General features: G+C 47.3%; 8 protein-coding genes and 1 non-coding gene across 9 annotated transcripts; 3 read left to right on the top strand and 6 right to left on the bottom strand.

Moving 5' to 3' along the window:
* Positions 1–653: 653 nt before the first annotated feature.
* AO090103000364 (uncharacterized protein) lies at positions 654–1844 on the bottom strand (the record flags this gene model as incomplete). Its single annotated transcript, XM_001826880.1, has 1 exon — positions 654–1844. One exon carries the CDS (start codon positions 1842–1844, stop codon positions 654–656), a length of 1191 nt encoding a protein of 396 aa, XP_001826932.1.
* A 1795-nt stretch (positions 1845–3639) lies between these two features.
* AO090103000365 (uncharacterized protein) lies at positions 3640–4551 on the bottom strand (the record flags this gene model as incomplete). Its single annotated transcript, XM_001826881.3, has 3 exons — positions 3640–3983; positions 4042–4362; positions 4422–4551. 3 exons carry the CDS (start codon positions 4549–4551, stop codon positions 3640–3642), a joined length of 795 nt encoding a protein of 264 aa, XP_001826933.3.
* A 394-nt stretch (positions 4552–4945) lies between these two features.
* On the top strand, positions 4946–7532 carry AO090103000366 (uncharacterized protein; the record flags this gene model as incomplete). The annotated part of the gene is made up of 4 exons (XM_023233312.1): positions 4946–5479; positions 5538–5718; positions 6132–6172; positions 7335–7532. 4 exons carry the CDS (start codon positions 4946–4948, stop codon positions 7530–7532), a joined length of 954 nt encoding a protein of 317 aa, XP_023093931.1.
* Positions 7533–8412: 880 nt separating this feature from the next.
* Positions 8413–10392, top strand: AO090103000367 (ferric reductase family protein; the record flags this gene model as incomplete). Its single annotated transcript, XM_001826883.1, has 1 exon — positions 8413–10392. One exon carries the CDS (start codon positions 8413–8415, stop codon positions 10390–10392), a length of 1980 nt encoding a protein of 659 aa, XP_001826935.1.
* Positions 10393–11464: 1072 nt separating this feature from the next.
* Positions 11465–12714, bottom strand: AO090103000369 (uncharacterized protein; the record flags this gene model as incomplete). The annotated part of the gene is made up of 2 exons (XM_023233311.1): positions 11465–12264; positions 12576–12714. 2 exons carry the CDS (start codon positions 12712–12714, stop codon positions 11465–11467), a joined length of 939 nt encoding a protein of 312 aa, XP_023093932.1.
* A 207-nt stretch (positions 12715–12921) lies between these two features.
* Positions 12922–13959, bottom strand: AO090103000370 (proline racemase family protein; the record flags this gene model as incomplete). The annotated part of the gene is made up of 1 exon (XM_023233310.1): positions 12922–13959. The coding sequence occupies one exon, from the start codon at positions 13957–13959 to the stop codon at positions 12922–12924; it is 1038 nt and encodes a 345-aa protein (XP_023093933.1).
* Positions 13960–14827: 868 nt separating this feature from the next.
* On the top strand, positions 14828–15793 carry AO090103000371 (sulfotransferase family protein; the record flags this gene model as incomplete). Its single annotated transcript, XM_001826886.3, has 2 exons — positions 14828–15496; positions 15557–15793. The coding sequence occupies 2 exons, from the start codon at positions 14828–14830 to the stop codon at positions 15791–15793; spliced, it is 906 nt and encodes a 301-aa protein (XP_001826938.1).
* A 463-nt stretch (positions 15794–16256) lies between these two features.
* On the bottom strand, positions 16257–17123 carry AO090103000372 (uncharacterized protein; the record flags this gene model as incomplete). Its single annotated transcript, XM_001826887.3, has 1 exon — positions 16257–17123. One exon carries the CDS (start codon positions 17121–17123, stop codon positions 16257–16259), a length of 867 nt encoding a protein of 288 aa, XP_001826939.3.
* Positions 17124–18823: 1700 nt separating this feature from the next.
* On the bottom strand, positions 18824–18907 carry AO090103t00010. The gene has a single exon. It is a non-coding gene; the product is annotated as a tRNA-Lys (tRNA).
* Positions 18908–19025: the final 118 nt, after the last annotated feature.

Genomic DNA, 19025 nt, shown 5'->3' with positions numbered 1-19025 from the left:
GCTATTGCGGAAGGTCTAGGAAACGAGACTAAAAATACACATTGTATAACAACTGTATCTCAAGAGGCCAGTCTTTATAACAATCGTGGATTAATGGCGTAAAATCTGTTTAGGGTTCCCATGTTCCTGTTTTCGTACGCGGCGGATGGCGCTCCTCGTGGCGCTCAGTCGCAACCACATCAAAATCTGTTGAAATTCTACCTTGATACTATGCGTTCTAAGTTGGTGATGGATTAATTGCAGAGCTCTTGTCTCTGAATGATTCTGTTGGTATGACAAACCGGGTATTTCTTCCATACCCTGGGCTGAGCTGAGAAGCTAGGGGGAGTGGATAATCAAGCAGAGTCGAAGAAATGTATGGATAGAGAAATGTAAGATGACGCGTTGCATTATTGTTGCTTGGCACTTACTATATGCTGTGAATAAGAGCCCAGGGACGATGGTCACAGCCAGCTTCATTATTTGAACTGAGCCTTTGTATAATAACATCATGAGCAGACCTCTTGGTTCGAAATTCGAAGCGAACCAGACTTCTGCAGGTACGCAAAAACTAGCCACTAGAATGAGGGAAAGACCAATTACTACCTCCATAAACATAGGGCTTTTGTGCCAACAATAAAATTCCGAAATCACAGTCCACAAGGAAGAGTCCTTTAACCTTCCTTTCTCTTAAGCTTATTCCCGTCCTCCCACTCGGCCAGCTGCTTTCTAAGTTCCTCCACATGTTCAGCTGCCAGTGGGCCCTCCACTCCACTCCCTGACTGTGCACAAAGTTGTCCGTAAAGCTTCATCTGCTGCTGCAACAGCATCACTAGTCCCAACAGTACTGCTCCCGCATCGCGGAGCTGCTGCTGCATGGCCGCCCGCCTTGACTGCCACATCCCGAATGGCCGGAACACCTGCGTGAACAGTTCCACCAGTACCTCTTTCTGAGTCGGCTCTCGCTCCATAACATACTGTGGATGCATCCCTTGCACCACGTGCATCTTATGTCCACTCAAATCTAACTCCCGCACTTGCCTTGATCGCGCCCTCACCCCTGATGAGCAGAGTTGCTCCGCCAGCTCGTCGTTGTTGAAAAATCCCCACCGATCATTCCCCGGCCTTGTGCAGCACTGGCACGAGACCAGCACCCGCGGCTGGATCAATGCGAGACTCGCCCTCGTGAGAGCGAACGATTCCCGCGCCAGCTCGTCCCGCCTTGCCGGCCCCATCTGTCTCAAAGTATCGTCTCCGAGCTTGTCCCGAAGCATTGGGAAAGTGTCAAGGATTATTACGTCTTCGAGTTGGAGCTGTAGCTCTTTCAGCGTCTTTTGCAGCCAGGAGAGCGTCGGTGATTCGTCCACCATCTCGTCAAACGGCAAGTGATCCCACGGGCTAGGGTTGAGCAACAAGATAGCTGGGAATTCGACCCAGCCCAACAATAATGATTTCCAATTGTTGAAGCCCTCCTCTGAAATTCCCCATTTCTTCTGGAATCGCCGGCCTTGAAGGTAGAGATCATCGGTCTCGTTGAGTATGAATCGCCGCGGTTTCTGGAGTTCGGCAAGCTGCTGCGGAATCACATCCCGCGTCAGTTTCTCAATCGTTTGTTCTGGATTGGGTTCCCCAGCACTGGCGACTAAGTATGGTAAAAAGGGATTGAAGCCACCAGTATTTTTCTCGATCGGACCCGTCACCGGCGCTGGGGAGAGGAGTGCCAAAAACGGGTTGAACGCACTAGATCCCTTTTCAACCGTACCTGTCTCACGAGCATCTGTCAATGAAAGATCAGTAAGTAAGCCCTCTAGAGCGTCGCCAGATCCATCCTCCAAAGGAGAAGCATGAGATATGTAGCGCGGCATCGTGAATAGAGATGTAATACGGAAAGTTAAAGAAATGGAAGTGGTCGTCATCCTCTACCCGTGTCAGCATGGTTATACGTCAAGCGTGTCGCCACTCGGCCAAAATACCTTAGGCATTCGGTCGTGCCCCCAACCATAAAATCTGGTCAACATTATATACTGTTGAAGCTGCCTATGTAGACCTAGAGCCTCATCGCTTTGTCTCCTATTCCTTTGTATGCGAACTTTTGTTTCAGAGGCAGTATAAATAACGCCTCAACGCCACCTAGATAGAAAATAAAGACCTCATTATTCACCGGACATGACGCTTTGTTGTATACCAATGTGGTACCTAGAGTTCACCTGAATGAGGCCGTTTTTACATCTTTCATACAACTCGCCATATTCCACAATACTCTACATCGCACAGGTGAAGGAGGCCAGCGCTGTAAGCGACAAAAAATAAGGCGTGGGTTTGTATGATGTGGTCACCACCAACACACTCCCAAGGAACCGGCGGCCCACCCCAGGCGATGAATGACACCCCCTGAGTCGGGCGGGCAACCCTCAAGAATAGGGCATCCTCTTAATTTCCTGTAGTCAGCTACACGGTCGTAGGTTTAGGTTTCGGTTTCGCTCTCCTCACTGCCGTCCGCCTGCCCAGATGCGGAAATCAAAGCCACAACCTTGCACAAACTCTAGCACATCTATAAGTAGCATGGACAATGAAATAGAAGATAGATATTCCACAAATATGAGAAGGTCTTTATAGCCCTCGCAGCCTTGATGTAGTACAAATATTCCTAATATGTGCATGTGAACAATGCCTATTAATTAGTGCTATGATTCCACAAAGGTGTAGTACTTTACATAGAAAGCCCAGACCTGCAAGAACTAGGACAAAACAAATATGAAACCTCATGTTTGTTATATTGAGTCTTAGAAAGTTTCCCGCATTTGGAGCTGTTATTCATGAAGTTACTTCATCCCAGAGTATTCGACAGGACATCGCATGCGAGTCAGGGTCATGAAGAAAGGTCGCCAACAATTGAGTGAAGTCCTCCTCTCGGCGGATACACATCGTAGAAATAGCTTCCGATACAGAAGCAAGGCACCAACTTTTCAGGCTATTCCCCGTCTCAGGCGATGCTACAATAGACAACACCCACAGCCTGAATTTCGGAGTAAGCCACATGCATGCTGCATCATCGTCCAATAGCCCTTTAAGTTGAGTGATAAGCATATCACATATTGGAACACCCTGTGGAAACTCATTGCAAATAGAGACTGTAAAGAGCAAGAGAGAAAGCCGGCATATCTCCAGGGCTTGTAGCCGAGGAGTCCTTGAGTTCCCATACCTAGTCGATAGGAGGCGGTATTGCGTTGAAGTAATCCAGAATCGGACCTGCGCTGCCTCGGCCTGGTGGTTTTTATTCTTTATGGTGGAGAGGGTCTTTGTGACATATTGTAGATTGCAGATTGACTCTTTGAGCAGGATGTCAAGATTCAAGAGTCGATCTAGTTCCCAAAATCCATGACCAAGGTGGTATGTCTGAGATCCTGACCCGCAGTTACCCTGGTAGCGTGCGCTGAAATAAGGGCTTTGCGCAGCATCTACCGAGCCGCATAGGTCGGCACTAAGAAATAGAGAATGTCAGTTGTAACATGAATAATATCTTTACAGCGAATCTTACCGATAAAGTTTACTCTGGATAAGCGGTTTGTCATTTAGGTTGTCTAAACCGCCTCGTAAGTCGACAAGGCTTTTTAAGCCTTGCATATGAACATTCCATTCATCGTGGTATCCTAGCATCTTCTACTTGGATGTCAATAATAATGTAAAGCCTAGGATTTGAACGTTCCTACAACACACCTTGATCATAGCGATGCTAGCAACGACGACCAAGGTTTCATCAGATACCGAAATAGTCGAATCTGCCATTCTCTGGTTGACGATGGCTATAGCTTCATTCAAGTGTTTAACAAAGAATGGATATCCGCAAAGCTGGTTAGCTGTCACCAAAAACGATGCAGCACATCCTATTAGGCTATGCAGCAAAGCCGGGTCATTGAATGCCAATGGTAACCAATAATTAACCATTGGGTTGCAGCCACTCCTCTTCTCGATCGAGTAGAGCGTCTCCCAAATAGTAGTAATATCTTTCAGTAAAGGTCAGCTATTACATATTTTCAGCAAGACTAAGAACAATAAGCCTACACAAGGAGAGTAGATCATGCATATATGGCTCAAATTGAATCGGTAGCGTGTCGAAGGGGTCCACACGGCCAAATTGCGAGGGCATCACTTCTGGGGAAAGTCCTGTCGCGGTGCTTGTCTTTTCTTTTGTACGTTCAGTGGAGAGCTGTTTGCGCTTCTGGTTGGTGTGTGTGTGGTTGAGCATCACCCTCTTTCTAATATATTTCCGGGTATCACGATCGATGTTGGCCGAATTACTACCCAGATTGATAAATTGAAATCTTTCATGATCTTTCCGTTCCGGCTCATCCACATCATTTCCAGTTTTTCTTCTCTTAGTTGCTGGTTAAACAAGTCAGCATCTAACTTGGTAGTTCTAGTATACAAGACGAGTTGCTTACATCCTATCGGCCGCCCCCTCTTGCGGGGAGCGGGGACCTTGACCGAGCCTTGACCATAGCGAAATACAACACCCGATTCAATCGGTGATGACGTTGTCGTGAACACTACCTCACTAGGTCCATTATCCATCTTAAGGAATAAAAGTGTCTCATCTAATGAACATAATAACAGAAGGAATGAGATGGCAAAGATGTTGGTTAGGGTCGGAGCTGTCACGCTGTAACTCCGATCAGTCTAACTCGATTCGGTTGCAGGTCGAACAATAATTCGGCCCAAAGCGGTAATAGATCGTCTACATTATGTCATATCCCTGATTCTATACACATATTCTACGCAGCTTGTGAAAAGACAATAACCGACAATTCGGAAGGTCTCAAGTCTTAGAGCGTATTTACGATAAGTCCGATATAGTACATTGCTTACTGTTGGTCCTGTAATGAAGAACTGGGAGATATAAAAGGCATATGGCTAACCTCTGACTCGGACTCTACACTAATATATTCACAACGCTCAATATACAATGATGCCTCAATATAACGCCCCAACCACAGCTGAAGAGGTGGCAAATGATTGCCGTGCATCCATTGCCAACAAAACTATCCTTGTGACCGGTGTTACTCTTGGAAGTCTTGGTGCCGGCTTCGCGACAGCGATTGCAAATTACGCACCGTCCCTTATCATTCTCGCCGCGCGTGATGTAACGAAAGCTCAGCAAACAGCGACGGAGATCTCGATTATCAACCCTTCCGTGAAGACCCGTATCCTGCACCTGGATCTAGGCTCCCAAGTCCAAATCCGAGAGGCAGCAAAAGAGGTTCTCGAATATGAGGAACATATAGATGTACTGGTTAATAATGCAGGGGTAATGGCACCACCTTTCTCACTGACTCAAGATGGCGTGGAAAGCCAATTCGGCATCAACCACATCGGCCATTTTCTCTTCACGAACTTGATTATGAGCAAGTTGGTAACACCGGGAAAATCCTCACGGGTTGTCAATATCTCCAGTGATGGTCACCGGCTAGGGCCTATTCGTTTTGATGACTGGAACTTTGACGTAAGTTGGATGCACTGGGATGGAATACGTGAAAACAAAGACTAATTGGCCATAACAGGACGGTAATACGTATGATCCTTGGCTGGCTTATGGCCAATCAAAGACAGCGAACATGCTGTTTTCTGTATCGCTTGCGCAGAAGCTTGGTACCAAAGGCCTCATATCGGTTAGCCTACATCCTGGTGTTGTGAGTACACAGATTCTGAGGCATGATGTTGACGAGTCGGTTAAGGCACTAGGTGAGAATCCACTACTTCAAGCCCTAGCCTGTCATCGTCTGTTTAGCTGACATGGAATATTAGTCAAATGGGATCGTATCCAAGGCAATCGTCAGTGCTGGGATGGGTTTAAGTGGAAATCTATCTCACAGGGCTTGGCAACACACGTGTTTGCCTGTTTTCACAATTCAATCTCAGGTGAGCGGTCACATGCGGGCTTGATCTGTATCATCCTAACCGGGGTTCAGAAAATAATGGCGGTTATCTTGAGAACTGCAAGTTTATGGAACCGGCCGAAATTCGTTGTTGGGGTCGAGATCATGTAGAGGCGGAAAGACTATGGAAGTTGAGTGAGGAAATTGTGGGACAGAAGTTTGACTACTAGTCTTGCGAAGGCTGTGAATTTCTGCGATGAGGTTATGTGTCTCGAGTAGATGAAACTGCCATTTGCTATTATTACATTAGGTATGAGTCGGTATAGATGATTTTCGATATTCTGTGTAAAGACCTCAAGTACTCGATCTCAATGGCAGGTTTATTAGCACTCGAGATGCCTGATACAGCTCAAGCACCAGAAGGTACATCCTGCCAATCTTCCAGGCAACCAATCATATTCCAGATGACCCCTTGCTCGTGTCTTAGATGCATGATTAATCAACATCACGCCAAGATTACACTACGGAGTAGAAATATCCCCAGTGGGGAAGTTATGACCAATACCGTTAGGTAGAGGACTCGCGCCGAGTTCCCATACGAGATAAATCATAACTAATACAAGGGGTTCTTGTCAGGAGAGGCCAAGAATCCATAGATGCTCCTGCCGAAATATTACTAGCCGACATAGGTATTTACTGACTGTATCTACTGTGAACTCACCTAGATTACCTTTCGTCGCGAGATCCAAAAGCAGTCTCAACTTCTAGCTGATCCTAGAGACACCCACCGAGGTATTGACGAGGGAGACGCCACACGCCGTCAGGAAAGTGTTGGGTGAGTTGATGGTTATTGAAAGATCCCTAGTATTGTTTTTGTTTCTTTTCTTTTTCCGTTGGGACTGATGTAACAGCGAATTGGGTAAATTGGGTAATTAACTTATGATTGCCAACATTATCTCCATGTCCTAGACGATTGAGCGGGATAGCAACAACAGCGGCGATATAGACAAGCTCAGAAGGCATTGAAAAATGCATCTGACAAAGGCGCCCTTTTATTCTGCTCTACTCCCGACAAAGACCAGGATAACCAGTCAGTCACCCATTTTCTTTTCCAATGTGACGATTCTAAAAAAAAAAAAAAAAAAAAAAAAAAAAAAAAAAAAAAGAAGGATTTTAGGATTGGAGCAGCAACACAAGATGGAGCTCTCTGGCAAAAGGCCGGAAATCAAGTCGACTTTATCTTATCAGGAGATAACATCGGGCTTAGAAAAGATGATCCAGACCTCCGAGGATCAGACGCGAAGACAGGATCCTTAATAGCCACAGGCTTGGCCACCGGGCTTGCAGCGCTTATTATTCACTGTGTCAGGCTGGGTGCCCTTTACCATCAGCACAGTCAGGTCAATATGACAGGAAGGGTGACGGTGCGCGAGTTTCAAAAGATTCAAGAGCACGAGTACATAGCGTTCGAACATATCGCAGGTCGCGGCAAACCTGACAGAAATTATATCAGAATTCGCGTCGAGTCGTTTACAAAAAGCCCTCTCAGAAGCCTACCGAACCATCCGAAGATTGCGACCTATTGTGGAAAGAGATCGCAGAGATGGCTCGGGAGCTTGTTATAGAGAATTGAAGCAGCATCTCTCACCAGGGACCTTCAAGGCCACATCGGGCCTATAAGGTGGTAATCACTTTCTCTCATGCTGTGGCTGTGGTTAAATGTTATTTCAGAAGTTTCTGAAAGGGAATACCCTTGGACCCGAGAACATTGCACTTCTTATGTCCGTTACACTTATTATTCTAATGCAGTGTGCTCCCCATAAGTAGCAAATATCTTTCATTTAGGTCTTAACGAACTTTTCTCCGACATCAAGTGTATCATGTGATTATTAAGAAGCAGTCATGCGCGTTTCTTCAATCATAGCAGCTTCATTGCTGTATATTTGAAGCTTTCTACATCAACGAACGATGGAGAATAAAGAACACAAAGGCTTTCAGCCTTGTGCTTCAGGTGTCAAGATGATTAATGAACCATCGGGTAAATGACCCTGTCCAATCCGGCAGTCTCCGGCAAAACCCTAAGCGGCCATAGCGCCGATTGGCGCATTTCTACCGGGACGGTGGGTACTCCGTCTGATCCAATTTGAGCAGATTTCGATTAGATTAACTTCCGGCATGGCGCCAAGCTGTGTTACACAGGGATAGTATTCGGTTTCGTCAGGCCAAGAGCCGAAAGCGATTCGCCTTTATACGAGTCATTTGCTGTAGGTGCTCCCAAGAATCGATGAATCCCAATTAATCATACAGTTATAAACTTGACACAGGCCAAGTGGCCCACTGTCTCATTACCAGACAACTGCAAATCAAATAGTTCTGGCCATGACGGTCTTGGCATTGCACTTGAGCACATTTTCTCCTTGGCAGCCCACTTTTTAACGTATGCGTCTTAACGACTTTTCGTGACGGTGGGTACACTTTAATATGGACATCCCCCGCAGCCATCCAACATGTTCTCCTTCCTCCTCTCCAGAGTCCAGCAACGTTCGTTCTATCTCTCGAGATGCTCTCCCCGCGCCATGCTGATATCCCGGATAGTGGCCCCGGCGTTGAACACCACTGGGGATACCTTAATCGTCAACTCCCCTGTACCAGTGGTGTGGAAAAGTGTGCATATTTAGATACGGTCTATCATAGTCATGATTTGTCGGTGCTCTATAGCGCTATTTTCTGGGCGACCATTCTTGGAATTATATTGCTTTGCTTCATCGGCCACTACTGCAATCCCATCTCACGGAAGTCCACGTCCTCGTGCGTTCAGAAAGAGGGCGAAATTGAACATAGATCACAGAGCTCATTTTATCGCATGAGAAGATCACTGGGTTCGATATACCACCGCTATTTTGTCCAAGAATCTTTGACCTTTATATTCGGCCGCACCACTCGTTTCAATATCCTCATCCTCGCCATTCTAGCCGGTTATCTCGTCATCTTTAGCTTTGTCGGAATCGTCTACAAAACATGGTACATCCCCGTCAAGGGGACTAATTTGACTTCAACTCCCAACGGAATTGGTCCGTGGGCTGATCGAATTGGAGTTCTCGCATATGCCTTAACGCCTCTCGCCGTGCTTCTGTGTACTAGGGAATCCCTCCTTTCCCTCTGTACGGGAATACCGTACCATCACTTCAACTTCCTTCATCGCTGGCTGGGCTGGATTATTTACCTTCAATCTGCTCTTCACACCTTTGGCTGGACCCTCATGGAGGGGAGGATGTACAAACCACAACCCTCAACATGGAACGCTTTTATAGCTCAGGAATACATAATCTGGGGCGTCGTGGCCATGATATTCCTGTCATTCCTAGTCTTCTTCAGCACCAAATGGGCCATCCGACTCACTGGATACGAGTTCTTCCGCAAGGCACATTATGTTGTCGCCATGCTTTACGTGGGTGCTTGCTGGGGACACTGGAAGCAGCTTTCATGCTGGATGATCGCTTCTCTGGTCGTGTGGTTACTTGATAGAGGCATCCGGCTCTTGCGCACTTTCCTTACGCACTTCGGCCCGCACGCTTCAGAAACTTACTCCTTCTGGGGTCTGCACATTCCCAAAGCTCGCATGACCTCCTTTCCGAACGATGAAGACGGAGACGTCGTCCGTCTGGATTTCGAGCATGACCATAGTCCTTGGGAAATCGGTCAACATTTTTACCTGTGTTTCCCCGGCCTTAGTATCTGGCAATCGCACCCCATGACACCGTCCTCTGTCCCTGGCGGGTCGAAGCAGTCGCATACTTACATCATCCGCGCGAAGAACGGCTTAACCAAGGATTTGGCTCACATGGCCCGTCAACCCCAGGAATCAAATTCAGAAGAACCACCAAGTACATCCATCGTTCTTTCTGGACCATACGGGCAAACCATCGTCGACAACGATCTACACTGCTCGGACGACATCAACCTCTTCTGTGTCGCAGGCGGCACAGGAGTGACATTCGTCCTTCCCATCTTACAAGCCATAGTCTTGAACCGATACTTCTCCACCCGGAGAAGTCTAGTAGAACTCATCTGGATCGTCCGCCGCAAGTCAGACATGCGATGGCTCAGCGACGAATTGGAAATATTTCGTACCGCCGCACAAGCATGCACCCACTTCCGGATCCGGGTATACGTTACCCGCGAAGACGACCGAGCCAATGTTCGAAACTCCTTCACACCACAATATATCACCGATTCTGAAATCAAGAGACCTGTGTCTACTGTTTCTCACGAAACGCATCTGTCGGATAGTCCATTCTCTGTGCATTGCTTGCGTCCCGGCAATTCCGATACCTCGGTACACCCAGATGTGCCGGCGGATTTGACTGATTTCGTTCAACGCACTGTTCACGGTCCAACAAGGGTTATTGCCAGTGGGCCGACGGGGTTGATCTCCTCGCTTCGCACGACTGTGGCCTCACTTAATGATCCGGGTCAGGTGTGGAAGGGTAATGAGAGATATGATGTGGAGTTGATTCATGATGATCGGTTGGAGTATTGACCTATTTTTTGTCGGGTTTGCTTAGCGCTTTTCCGTTCTTTAACATTTTGTTGTATATATTGCATTGCACTGCATCACTTTCATGCCGGTCATGAAATGTCCATGCTCAATTCGTTCCTGTATATACCCATACGCACAACACTTTCAATTGACAAAGTCAATCAACATTTCAACTAAACCGCAAGAACTACCCTATTATAGACTAAACCCACAGAAAACTTCAAATAGACACTAGTGCTGATTCTCTTCACCCTCCATCTCCATATTCCGCACCCGACCCTTCTGATCCTGCTGTTCCCTTCTCATATCTCCCACAACCATCGGCGGATCGTTATTCGTCCGTCTATTATGTTAACATCGTAAGAAATATAAAGGATGCTCAACATACGTAGTAGTCCATGAATTCTCATAATCACCATATAAATCCCAGTACAGCTCTTCTTTATCTAGGAGGTTTTGAAGGTCCTCTGGGAGTGAGGAATCGCGGCGATGTGAGGATTTGTTGGTGGATTGATTGGATTGGTCGGAATGGGAGGACATTGTAGGTTCGATTTGGCTTTAATATACGATTTACAGGATATTTTGGTGTAATGGGATTGTAACCTTTGTAAGACAGCTTAAGTTTTAGAGGTGATTTGGCTTATTATGGTTAGGAATTGCATTAGCAGACGTTTATATAGGAACCGGTGAGTATGACTTCATAACTTGGACGATAAGGCTAACGCTGTAATTTTGCCACAATGACATTGTCTTTCATGTTTATCCTTATAAGAAGTTGCTTTATATGAGGGGTTTATCTGGGATGTGGTCTAGAACCATGTCCTTTTGGAAGGGTGATGTCAGGGCCGAGTTATCTCCGAGTTAACATCGTAGGATCTATTCTCTCTCATATAGAAGTGATATCAAATGAGCATTTCTCGTAGAACCCCTGGGTTTAAAACAGGATATCTCACTCAAGAGACACCTATCCATCGGTCGATCAAGTGTATTCCACATTAACCAACCACATAAACACCTCCACCAAAACCAATCACCCAACCTACATCAAGACACAAAAGAAGAAAACCCAACGCTACCTCCCCAAAAGAACCCCAACAACATCCTCAAACCCATTCTTCCTCGCCTCCACAAGGGCTGTCTCGCTCCACTCTCCTCTCGCCTCAACATCCGCCCCCCTCTCCACCAAAAATCGCACAATATCCACAAAACCCCTCCCAGAAGCCAAAACAAGCGGCGTCCCAAACGGCCCCGCCAGGTTCACATCTGCCCCGGAATCAACAAGCACCTTGACAGTATCAAGGTGTCCCGCTAAAGCAGCAGCAGCTAGCGCACTCCCACTCGGTCCCCTACTATTCACCGGAGCACCAGTATCAAGAAGCGCCGTGACGATATTCGTTAGACCAAACGATGTAGCGTAGTAGATCTGATGCGGATGACGGATTAAACTAGACCCATCTGTTCCAGAGAAAGGTGTGTAACCATCCAGAAAAGCCGTCCAGTTGAGGTAAGCTGTTTCTGAGCCCAGGAATCGGAGGATTAGGGCTGTTAGCTCGGGGTCTGTTTCTGGGTGGGCTAGACGGGCATGCACGGCCCAGTAGTTTGTTGCGTAGCTTAGTAGGTACGAGGTTTTGATTTTGCTGGGAGTTGTGGTGTAGGGTTCTGTGAATTGGAGGAGGTAAGTGAGACTGTCCTTTGCGATAGTTGTGTGGGATGTTGCTTCTGTTATTGCGAGGTGGTTTTGTGCATTGCTTTGGAGGATTTCCGGATATTGGAGGTATTGTTTTATGGTTGGGTCGGTGAAGTGGATTTGGTGTTGGTTTGGTTTGAATTCGTTTTCGGGGGGAGGGTTAGTGGGGATTGGTGGTGTGGTTGCTATGAGGGTGTCTGGGCATATGGTGAGGATGGATCGTGGGTTAGAGAGGCGTTTCTTAACGTCGGTCCCGGTTTCTGAGATGGTGACTAGTTCAGCGAGTTCTTCGATGAACAGGGTTCGGGTTGAGTATGCGAGCCATTGGACGATTTTTGAGATGAGTTGGATGTTTTCGGTGGGCGGGACTTCCTCTGCTGGGGAGTTTTGTTCTTCTGACGAGCCTGGATCATCTTCTGATAAGCCAGGAGTAATATATCGTATGACGTTGAACGACCAGGAACTGCTCGCTTTGCGCTGATAGAATGAGCCTTACAGGTCAACGATCGAGTACACTGACCACCGTCTGGGAGAGTAACTCCGCACTGCTGCTCTACGTTGACGGGGACGGATTGGGTGTGCTGGTTGGTGGGGGACATTTTTGGGTAGGATTTATTATTTCGGCATGGATGCATGCGAATAGGGAGTAGGTGAAGTTGAGAGATATATGTACCGGGTACTATTAGGCAATGAAAGCCTTGTCGATCGTTTCAGCCTTGCGTTGATCATCGTTAACCCCGCTGTGGCTTAGCATACAGCCAGCCAGATATTGACCCACTTATATGACCCAGAGGGCGTTGCAGCTAGATATACCTATCTAAGATTGTAGTGGGTAAACAGGCCTAGTTTGGTGCCATGTGCCATTGGTCTCCTACTCTAAATCCTTCTGGGAAAGGGTCCGTTGAATCCAGGACAATCTGCTTAAAGCTTGTTATCCAACCTCGACCCTTGACCGTAGGCAAAACAGCCTTGTAATCTCCGACCATGGACGTGCCACGTATGTGGCATATGAACTCCGTGCCTATAATACTCCGGTGTTTGAAGACCTCTCCTTCGGCAATTTCGCCCCTTGCATGCATAACTGCTAACCTCGCACATGTTCCGGTGCCACAAGGACTACGGTCAAATCTCCCGGGGGAGACGACCACAGTATTGACAGCAACCTTCACTCCATCTTCGATTTTGATAGGCTCTGTGTACTCCAAGACACTGAACCCTTTGACACCAGGGTTTTCTGGATGGACAGCAGTATAAGAGGCCTCCACCGCACGTTTGATGCGCTCGCCAATTTCGATTAGCTGGCGAGCGTGGGAGTTGTCTACTTTCAAGCCGACCGATGCAGCGTCAACTAACACGTACATCATACCCCCGTATGCGATGTCCACAGACACCTCGCCGATTCCTGGAACTTGAACTTTAAAGTCTAGTTCGAAGACAAATGCAGGGACGTTGTTGAATTCCACCGTCTTGCACTTCCCTGCTTCACATTCCGCCGTGACAGTTACTAAACCAGCGGCAGTATCCAAGGCCAGTTCAGTGACGGGCTCTTTCATGGGTATCATGCCCGTTTCTAGTAAAACGGTTGTGGTGCAGATGAGATTTGATCCTGACATTGGCGCATACTCTTCGCTCTCCATGATCAAGAAGCCAGCGTCTGCACGCGGATCACAAGGTGGGAGAAGAAGATTGGTGTTCATAGACGATCGGCCTCGGGGCTCATTGAGCAGGAATTGCCGTAGATGGTCATACTTCGTTGAGATATGGGCTAGCTTCTCGTACATCGTTTTCCCTGGAACATCGAGGACACCGCCGGTAATCACATCCCCAACCTCACCTTCAGAGTGGCATCCAACCACAGTTAGCGAGCGCGAAAAAGGCATGGTTGATCAACGGCCCAATTCTTCTGGTCGATAGCGGAAGCAAGACAAGTCACAAGTAATCAAGGTGTTGAAGTGTAGGACAATTTGAGTAGAAGAATTTGTGCGAACAGGAATCTCTTTCTAGTTTATATCATAACCACTCAGTATTTACAACTTACACCACAGAGCCACTTAAATAGAAAGAATCAGGATCTTATTGTCTATCGATTTGACCCTTTGGTTATAGACCTAGATTACTAGATAATACGGAATATCGCCGATTGGATATAATCACCGGGTTAGCGGCACATTGTTGCAGGTTGGGAAGGTAATTCCGGATCCTATTGTAAGCGGGTTTGAAAGTTGGCGCAGCAGCGGGATAACCTTCTAATTCTAGTGGATAATAAGATATCGTATATGTTGGTACTTAGGTAGAGCATTCCGTCCGGCGGCCCTAAGTGGCCCGGAAGGAGGGTTCTTCCGGCCGCCATGCGGGTCCCTGCCCACACCTAGGTAGTAGTCAAAAAGCTAGCCTTAGATAGGATAGTATAAATTCCTGGAAGCATCAATGTCATATAGACCGATAGTATATATAATTCTTGCTCTTACCCTTCCATCCTGGTCGAATCTCCTTTATCTCAGGATTTAGTGAATCGCTGTATGTTCAAAACACACCAAAGTCTTTTCGTATGAAGATGGATATATATATCTCCCTTTCCACGCCCCCAAACTTTAGGCCCCCAACCGCATCCGGACACGACACACTCAGGCCCCCAATCGACCCGCTCTAAGAATCATGCGACCGATCATAGCTACTTCTTATGATGTGGAAGACCTCCCCAGGGTTCTTTCTATGCTCACGCCAGCTTTACCTTTTTTTTGAGCCCCAATGTACGCCCTCCAACGATTACTCTATGGATTCCCCGCGCCGGCTCCGCACAAACGCACCAAGCCCGTCGAGGTGCTTTGCTTGGGCATGCCACGCACCGGCACCGAGTCATTAAGCATGGCCTTGCGAACTCTGGGCCTGCAAACATACCATGGCTGGGACTTGGTCTTCGAACCAGATGGTAGCAAGCTGCAACTCTGTGCGGAGCTAGTGCGGCGGAAATACAAGGGGGCTCGCGATGGAGACGTGCACATTAGTCGCGCGGAGTTCGACATTCTCGTCGGTGATAGTCAGGCGGTGGTTGACTCGTTATGTATTTTATTCGCTCCCGAGCTGCTCGCCGCCTACCCCGAGGCCAAAGTGGTCCTCAACGTGCGTCCCGATTCCAACGCCTGGTACCGGAGCATCAATAAAACCATCGTCGAAGAGGTCGATCAATCATGGGTGATATGGGGGATGCAGTGGTTTTCCGCGGAGTTTCATTGGCTGTACAGTCTTTACTTAAGAGATGGATATCCAGGCATCTTTCACAGTGGCACCACCCAAGACGGTATCCAGCGAAACGCAAAGTGGGTGTATCGCGACCACTGCAATATGGTTCGGGGGATGGTGCCTAAGGAGAATTTGCTGGAGTGGTCCGTTGAGGATGGCTGGGAGCCGCTTTGCAAGGTATGTATGATGAGGAAGAATCTGGTCTTTTCTCAAAACGATAGCTAATGACCGAGATAGTTTCTCGACAAGCCTGTTCCGAACGAGCCCTTCCCCCGAACCAATAATCCAGGCGATTACGCCGAGCGCGCAGATAAACTCATCAAACAGCGCCTCGCGCAATGTCTGCGCAACTTGACTCTCACCGCTGTCACTCTAGGAGGGATTACCACTACCGTTGTGATATGGTGGCAGGGACGCATCCCGAAGGTGACGAGGCTGGGTGATCTTCTTGTGCGGTTCACTAAAATGACCTAGAATCACTATATTATCAGTTGAGGGCTTACCGATCTAGGCGCTAATTTAGCTCTGCCGTATTTTAAATGATAAGGATTTATTCTATCTCTAACTGTGCGATAGTCTTACAGGTGATTCGGCATCCAAGCTCGCCGGAAGATTCGAGTCAGATTCATAGGGTCGCCGAAATCAATGGTCTTATGTTGTCATATGATTGAAGGAGAGGCAGACAGTATTTAAGCTGTATAATTACAGTAAGAACCCTTGGAATGATCACAGTCTGGTGCTTCTGAGTGGTCCTCACCGTGAGCGTTGATACAAGCACCTTTAATTTCAAATATATCATACTATGTAAAGAAGATGAATCACTGCTACCTAGCTAAAGTACAGAATAGGGACGATATGTGGGTATAATATAACTGTCTCCCTCCCTCTCTACTCTCCCCAGGGGGTGAGGAAAGACTAATGAAAATAAACTCAACATTCATGCTTCACTGGCCCGGTCCTGATAAGGCCAAATCTTGTCCATCCACTCTCTCTGTTCCTCGTCCTCTGCTAACGACATGAACCTTTCCTTTTGTGCGTAGTTTGTCTTCTGCACAACCTCATAGTCCTCAGGATCAACAATCCCATCGCTTGGCAAGATTCCTGCTCCTTGAAACTCTTCCATGAGTCCCTCAATGTAGTCACGGTTCTCCATCTCTTCGTTATGCAAGTTTCTTTCTTCGTCTGTGAAGGAGATAGGGCAATCCGCTGCAGGTTGGATTTCCGCCCAATGATCCACAACTTCCATCAATGAGGAGCGTAACATAAAGACCTCTCTCGAGGACCAAGCCCCGCTTATTGATTTTAACGGGAGAATAAGAGGTGACTTCCACGTATCGTTATGACACATAGCAGCGTAGTGTCGCTGGTTCTTCTTGGCAGTGCAAACCTCGTAGTACTTCTGGCATAGGGCGCTCTCATAGAGTTTATCTGCCTTGAGCTTATCCTTCTGGAAGAACGTCTCGTAGCCCTCTGGCTTTTCCGGCATCACCCAGCCTAGTGGGAGTGGATTGATGTGCCGAGCCATCCGAGGTATCTTAGCTTGCAAGAGCAGCGGAGCAACAGTTATACTCTGCCAGTGCATTATATCAGTAATCGTTTCTGTGTCGAGGTCAACGTAGATGTTGTTAAGATGGAGGTCACTGTGCCACAGTGTCGGTTGCAGGAGATCTGCAGTGTCAGGTTCACAATGTGTTATGTGTGGAACAATCCGCAGATACTTCTCGATAAGGTCGATGTATTCAGTGGGCATCTCAAAATCGGTGTTGCTTCGGTAGTAATTCATACGCGGTTTTGCATACTGCATTGCCCACGTTCTCTCGTTGGTACCAATGCTTGTCGCATAATCAGATAAGTGGTGCCCTAAAAGATACCATAAGTCAGGAAGAAAATAAAAATACTTGGAAAATTAACGACTTACAAGGACCTCGATTTAGTCCCATCTCAACCCGCTCATCAGACCAAAGAATTGGGTCCACGACTGGACCGACGCAAAACTTCTTTAGGTCATCGCCATAAAGCGGCAACTGATTCTTGGAACACTCTCTGGGTACATCTTCAGCATAATAGATGCAGCCGTGTGCAGTGAAAGGCACCGACGCTAATCTTGCCTCTAATTCCACCACTTGCCTTATAAATTTGTGCTTAGAGGGGGTCGGGAGTTGATACCACACATCACCGAGAGCCGTCCCTTTTGCCTTTTCCATGATGATATACTCACTTCTGACCGGGTTGGAGGAATTGGAGCTCCAACCTAGCACCTCCGGAACAGGAAGACCCAGAATTGTTCGCGCCTTCCTAGGTTAGTTCCAGTGTCTGTCTCGCGAATTCAGATCTTACATATTCCATCGTTGCAACCTCACTGGCAGTAGTGAGGGTTCTGGGCCCAGCATTGGGATTTGGCAGTTTTGCGACCACCTCAGACCCATTACTGAACGTTAAAAGAAAGGCTTTATTGTAAAACCCCTCTGGGTATTTCATCACGTGGTTACCTTGATATATCCTTAACAAAATCATAAAAAGGGAAGGTTTTGGGAAAACCTACATCTAGCATCACTACCAATCGATCGAGCAGCTATATCAAGAAGCTCTTGGATATCGAACCTCTGATAACGCTGTGAAGCTTCCTCGGTGTCATTGGACCTGCTGTGGAGTCAATAAGTAGTCAAGCATAGTCGTTAGGAGCTGAGACACACAGCCATCGCTTGGTGGTATATCTGTAGAAGTCTTCTTCTTGAGCCGCGATCACTGTGGGAGATCATGATAAGAAGAACGCACAATGGTATACATTCCGAGTGTCCTCTTACCGGTACCCTCTTTCTTCTGTAAGTATAGTAAATCAGAGGGTATCGCTTGGTTTCGACTATGGAATGGTGCCACCTGTCTGCTGAAGTGACAGTAGGTAGATCTAGAAAGGTATTTACTCGGGGCCGAGATTAAAACCTCCAATGACCGATTTCTCATAATGATTCCGGCTAAGAGTGAGGAACAGGGGTATGTTGACCTGAAAGGAAGTGAGGTATCAGCCGCGAGGAGAACTAGATTGGTGTGAACGTCATCTAGACGCTGAACAGTCCGCCGTTAGCGATCCGGGACTAACTACACGATTTGATAAATATACATATGGACAGCCCGATATACTCTCTCATGTTCCTGAACACGTCGATGGGGTGCGGGCGACGTGCTTGCAGGAAGGTCTCGGGGTGGCTGGGACGTGGCAGCGCGTGATCGAGAAAGCCCTGACAGGTCTCAATAAATACCAGGGCAAGTAACATCATGCTGCTAGAAACCAACCAAGAGATTCAGGCAAGCTTGGAAAACAAGACAGCTTGTAGCTGAACACGGATAATGCCGCAAAAGTAGTCAAATCGGATGAAGGAACGAGATAGCATTTTCAGCTACCACAAGCCAGCTGAGTAGAATCTTATGGTGTTACGGCGGTCCTACATATTAATCCAGAGCGGCGGTGGGAGGAAGAGAGAGGTGAAAAACAAGTGCAAAAAGAGAAGCCGAACGCGGGGGTCGAACCCGCAACCTTGAGATACCGTGATGACTAAGAGTCTCACGCTCTACCGATTGAGCTAGCCCGGCTACTTGTTGAAGAGCTCTTTGTTCTTTGGCTATATAAGCCTGGTGTAATTGTTGTACTTCACCCGGCTTGGGATATGTCGGGAAAAAATCAAGCCCTAGACATCTAATTTCTCGTCCT

The sequence above is a fragment of the Aspergillus oryzae genome, chromosome 8, assembly GCF_000184455.2.
Source record: "Aspergillus oryzae RIB40 DNA, chromosome 8".
Taxonomy (NCBI): domain Eukaryota; kingdom Fungi; phylum Ascomycota; class Eurotiomycetes; order Eurotiales; family Aspergillaceae; genus Aspergillus; species Aspergillus oryzae.
The sequence above is the reverse complement of the archived record's forward strand: the minus strand, read 5'-3'. Positions and strand labels throughout refer to the sequence as shown.